This window comes from Aptenodytes forsteri, unplaced genomic scaffold, assembly GCF_000699145.1.
Source record: "Aptenodytes forsteri isolate BGI_AS27 unplaced genomic scaffold, ASM69914v1 Scaffold333, whole genome shotgun sequence".
Taxonomy (NCBI): Eukaryota; Metazoa; Chordata; class Aves; order Sphenisciformes; family Spheniscidae; genus Aptenodytes; species Aptenodytes forsteri.
Window position 1 is genome coordinate 1,729,209 of NW_008794542.1, and position 6,000 is coordinate 1,735,208.

At 38.5% G+C, this 6,000-nt stretch overlaps 1 protein-coding gene across 1 annotated transcript in view; it reads right to left on the minus strand.

The window, feature by feature from the left end:
• The window catches only part of SEL1L3 (SEL1L family member 3), a 37,984-nt gene extending 32,349 nt beyond the window's left edge, over positions 1-5,635 (minus strand). The window contains exons 1-3 of the mRNA XM_009272296.2: positions 5,549-5,635; positions 2,027-2,594; positions 245-371 (exon numbers count right to left, since the gene is read on the minus strand). Of these exons, the coding sequence (XP_009270571.1) occupies positions 245-371; positions 2,027-2,525 (626 nt within the window). The 5' untranslated portion in view covers positions 2,526-2,594; positions 5,549-5,635. The remainder of the gene's footprint in view (positions 1-244; positions 372-2,026; positions 2,595-5,548) is intronic.
• Between the last annotated feature and the right edge of the window lie 365 nt (positions 5,636-6,000).

The following is a 6,000-nucleotide window of genomic DNA, read 5'->3' on the forward strand; positions in this document are numbered from 1 at the left end:
ATTGGTATCTCTTACACAGCACTGCACTAACACGTACTGTAAGTATCTTTCTGAGGCTCAGCTTAATCCTGTCCAAAACTGAAATCAGAGAACAGAAGGAATTGATAACTAGTTTCCTTTTGAGTCTTTTCTCAAATTAGTAGGCAGTATTCCTTTAATTTGTGGTATAGCCTAAGTGTTTAAGTACATTCTATAGCCTTCAATAATCAATTACAGCCCACTTCAATTATTTGCCTATACTTACATGGGATAATCAATCTGATGTTGTCTGACTGTCTCAAGTTCTCTGTTTTCAAATTGTTCAAATTTCTTCACGATTCCTGTTTTCTCCCCACTGGAAGCATATATAAAGTTGAGAATCTGGACGCCATCTGCAAAATACAATCTTTCTTAATCTGCCAGACAACAAGCATTGATAACTAATTCATCAGCTCACATTCATATAGTCAAATATTTGAATCACACAACAGATTAAAAATTAACACAAACCTTCAGTAAGTCCTTAAACACAAGTTCACTTGTTGTTATTAAATTACATTATTAAATTACATAAATTAAATTATTAACATTTAATTAATTACAGTCTTGGACCAAATAACCCACGGAAAGTGAAATGGAGTCCATTTCCAGCTGGTATTAGAAGCAGGGAAAGAACAGACTCATGTAAATCTAAGATACTTAAAGAACCAGTTACTTAAAGGAAGAAATCTTCATTTATATTATTTGCTTAAATCGCATCCTATCTTTGGTTACGCCTACGTGACATTACTCCACAGCTCTTGGACTTGCTTCCCATTTTCAGCTCTCCAGTTTATACTCCATGTATGGATAGATACCAATTCTGTTCTTAACTGATATGCTTAATCCTGTAATAAATCTGATAAAGCTGCCCCTGCTAAGAAACAGGAAAAAGATCTTCAAGGCCATGACATATCATCAGCTTTCCTAGGAAAAAAACCAAAAACAACAACAAAAAAACCCAACCCAAAAAACCAAACCCCAAGCAATTTGTTACAAGCTTATTTTAAAAAATAAATTTAAATAAAATGTTATTTCCTCCTATTTCTTGTTATAGTGTTTTCATCTATAATATAATTAGATAATACATAAGATGTTTCACACTGTTGTTAGAGATCACATGCTGTCTCCAACAAGTATTTTAGAAAGCCCCTGAAGGCAGCAACATCATTGCTTCCCTGTTCGTCTTCAGAGAATTTACATGCCAATGCAGTGAAAATAAATGACACAAATACCATTATGGGATTTTCTAGGAGAGAACCATTTAGAAGCAAACCAACCCAAACAAACCCCAAGCAATTTGTTACAAGCTTATTTTAAAAAATAAATTTAAATAAAATGTTATTTCCTCCTATTTCTTGAAATAGTGTTTTCATCTATAATATAATTAGATATTACATAAGATGTTTCACACTGTTGTTAGAGATCACATGCTGTCTCCAACAAGTATTTTAGAAAGCCCCTGAAGGCAGCAACATCATTGCTTCCCTGTTCGTCTTCAGAGAATTTACATGCCAATGCAGTGAAAATAAATGACACAAATACCATTATGGGATTTTCTAGGAGAGAACCATTTAGAAGCAAATAACCTTTTTCCTTTTAGGTTCTGCTTTGAATATATATTGAGGCCAAAAAGAATTGTCAGCAGGTGTAAAGCTACAGATTGGCAGACAGAAAAAAAAATCAGAACTCTGAGAAAATCTAGAAAGCAGAGTTGTGCGTTTCAGTAATTTCTACAGTTGGCAAGACACTTTTTTTTAATTTAAAACTATTAATTTTTAAAGCAAAAGTGGTTGTCCATAATGGTTTTGGGCAAAAAAAAAGAAGTACTATAAAGTCTATTGCACTATAAAGACTTAAAAATAAGTTTCTGATTTACTCTTTGCCAAGTAAATCATTCTACATAACATTTACTATTTACTACAGGTATGCATTTTTTAACAGCTTATCAAAGATGTTATTTGGGTCTCCTTAGTTTCCTTGGAGAAAAAAGTAACATTACACCTACCACTTTCATGAGGGCACTGAGGTATCCTGTTGGCCTGGAGCATCCACAAATAGTCAGCACCCCACTGAAGACAAACTTTGTGGTCCTTAAATGGGCGTTCAAAAGGTGGAACTGCTTCTAAAAAAGTGTAATTCTTAGCAACTGCATTCTGGTAGTCTTCATTCTGCTCAACATCATAGCTGCTAACTGATTTGTGACTAATCCATGCATATAATATCACACTGTGCACTATTACTGAGTTTCTGATGATATAATCATCTCTGTAAACCATGATGCTCGGAAATTTCAAATGTACGTGTCGAGTTCTGCTAATGTGAAGGTTTTTCTCATCCTTCCATCTCCTTCTATACACTGGTACACCAGTCCTGAATTCGGAGGAAGCTACTGCTTCCAAGTTGACGATACAAGGCTTAGAACATAAATACTGAACTGAAACCTCAGAATTGTTAAGAACTTTCTTTTCTAAAATGTTTAAATGAATAAAGTCCACGTAATCCATGTTTTGTTCAAACTGTGGAGTAACGGCTGTTGTCCGTACTGTCTCCTTTCCAAAGGATGGCACAAAATTCTGGAAAAAAACCCAAAACACAAAACACGTTAACCAGAGAATCTAAGTTTACGTGATTACTAATATACTCACAGCAATAACAGAACACTGCACAAGCGGAAGGTTTATATACCATACTCGAACTCCAAAATACCAGGATTCTTTCACACAGCAAGTAGATGTGTATTACCGAAGAGCTACCATCAAGGTTTTAATGGTAACAACTCCCCTACATCAAGTTCTCAAAGTTACATATGCGTCTACAAACAAACTGTATTTACAGGGCGTATCCTTCGGCCCTTCCGCAAGTGGAATCCGGTCTAAGATACTGACTTACACGTCACGCTATTTACACATGCTCCTAGGACCAGGCCTAAAGAATATATACTAAAATGTACTGGCATTTATTCATCGTATTGTTGTTCACTTGTGCTGGCACAGCCTGATGTTTCTGTATCTTTTTAAAGTTAGCTAGTTTTGCTACCTCTTATGCAGGTACCTGAAGAGCAGAGTAACAACTAAGGCAGCTCACAGTGGTTTCCTGAGAATGAATTCATGTTCATAAAATGTGTAGGAGCTTATTACAGAAATGTTCCTGTCCTGAAGACGGACTTACAAATCTGAGCAGCAAGACCAGCAGGCAGCATTTGCTCCTTCTTTGCTCTCTATAGCTATGTACGTTATATTTTGAGAGTGTGTGCTTGGACCTACACCGGATTATCCTCCATGCTGAAGTTCTTGTCTCTAAGGCTTCAAACAGCTTCTTTCTTTCTGCTCTGCAGTCAGCGTCCGGCTTGATGCACTGCCAAGGATACTGAGGATTACTCAGCTCAGAGGGCCAGCCACCAGCACGGCACTTCTGCCACGTCCCCGGATCCGTCTAAAATATTCAGAATTGTCACTTAGGGACAATTAACAACTAGGGAAGCTGGTTGTTAAGATTGCTTAGATTGAGAAGATCTGTTTTGGGTGACTTCTAACTTTGCTAAGCTTAAACAAATTGAACTGAAATTTATCTTGGATATCGACCTTAGATTGATGGCTTTTTCACTGTGATTCTCAAAATATTTAAAAGCTTCGGCCAAGTCATTAGTACATTTCTAATTACCGGAATTATGTGTCATTCACCTGGAGGACAAGACCTTGCCCACGATCCAATAGGGGGATCACTAAAAGTCCCTAATGATAAACTATTTTGCTTTTTATTTCTTAAGGATATGTTGACACTCCTTGAGAGCTACACTGAAGAAATATCCAGCCAGCAAAACCTGTGAAGGTGTAAATATTAGGAAAAGTCAGAACTAAGTTTACCTATACTACTTCCTTGTTCCTATAGATGAGGATTTTGGATTTAACTATGTGATCAAATGCTATTTTTCCCCCAGATCCCTGCCTCCTTAAAGGCACAAAAGAGCTCTAAGGGTTTCAAGTGGAACACAACTGTGCATAGAGGAGACTATTTACCCCAAGACCTTGACTTTATTTAAGGCAGAAGCTGGAAGACATAACTGAATGAGGGAACTTTTGGATGAGAAAGCTGGATATCATGGCTAGCAGCTGGGTAACTCTAGATAACTAGATTTATTTAGTGTTCCTAAGTCTTTCTGAACTTGTCACTTTCCACAAGAACAACCAAGTACTTTTTATCATCTTGTGTCTGACAAGAAACACTGGAAGCCAGATGTGCAGTGATACTGAACACTCATAAACACATGTGTAAGCACCAAGATATACACTTTGAACAAATAAAATGCTATAAAAATGCAAAACACTCCACAATGTCAGTATCTAGGCTTTCTACAATAGGTAGTCTCTTCCGAGTGACAGCCTTCCTCTCTGTCTTGTTCCCCATTCTATAAAATGGGTATTGTAAAAATGCTGTGTAATGAAGGGGTTAAGAAAGAAATAGCAATAGGAGGCTGATGTCCATTGGAAAAGTTACCACCATATCATGTAATAACACACGTACACAAATACGGATATAAAAGTTGATGAGAGAACCTTAATTTTAATACTAATTTGAATAACTTTCAGAGCTTGACTTGACAAAGATACTGTTCTTTTATGTTTCCTACATAATTCTTTGGTTATAGATACCTCTAAAAGCATTAAAAGCACATAGCAGCAACCACAAATTATTCTAAACCTCTTCTACTTGATGGTTATCATTCATATTTCTTACATATTTTTTATCTCGCAATAAGGAGTACTGGTAAACAGCTTAATCCTTGTGATATGGGGGCTGTGTCATGAGGAAGATGGTAATATATTATGAAAGTAATGCCATGTGGTTATCACAAAATGCACAAGTCTACCAGGTAGACACTACAAAGCATTGTGGTACCACTGTGTTACCACTTGGTTGCCTCTACCCAGTGCTCCCCAGTGCACTGCATAGCATGTGTATTATCTAAATGTTCCTACTCGGTGAGGAACCCTAGCTCTTCCCTCTCCATGATCTCAGACAAGGCAGAGTTAATTGTGCATAATCTCCGACTACAGGGAGCGAGGATGAAAGGATTACACAATGAGTGTGATTATCAGATTTAAATATAAAAGTTTCCCAGCACAGTAAAGAGGCCAGCTATGCTGGATTCAAAATGTTACCATAAACTAGGCAGAGTTCAACAAGGAGGACACAGAGGCTTTGTTGTGTGGGGCAGCTTAGCCGCAAAAGCTGTAGAAGTTTTTGTCTTGATCTTTTTCTTAAAACCTGCTGAATCTGAAGGAGTTAACCCAAGTCATCCCATCAGACGTGGGATAAAAATCACTGCGGGAGGCAATCACAACAAGTGGTAGGAAAGTGAAAATTTCCAGTAGTGTAATATTACAGAAATGACAAGAAACCATTCTTTCACTCACTGGAGTAAGATCTCAGCAGGACCTTCCCTGAGTTCACCCCTGCAGAAATTCCACATAACCCTACGAAACTGCACTTGTTTGCACAAAGTCTGAAGATAACCGTAGTCCTTTACCTGTGAGCGCCTGCCACGTCATGCTAGATTTTAAGATGTGCGAAAAGGAGACATGCCAAAAAGGGTGTTGATCAGCATCAATATCGTACAGGCATACAAAGACTTTAACCGGAGTTTGTGTTTAGCCGCATAAAAGAGGAAAAAGTAGTTTAGTAGATGCCCCTGAAATGCAGTTGTTTCCGTAAGCCAGTGCAACACCATACTCACACGTGCATCTGTAAGTAGATGTCAAAGGCACCCCCCTTCTTTCAAACCCAGAAATTCAACGTCACCTAGGACGGAAAGCTTTTTAACACTTTGATTTAACGACCTGACGTTCCCTAGCTCGATAAGGCAGCGTAACCCTGGGGGCTGGAGAGGGGGGAGCCGGGCCAGGCCGGATAACGGCCGGGCTGGCTCCGAAAGGCGGCCCCGGGCTCGGCCAGGCGGCCGGAGCGGGCCCGAGCCCGAGC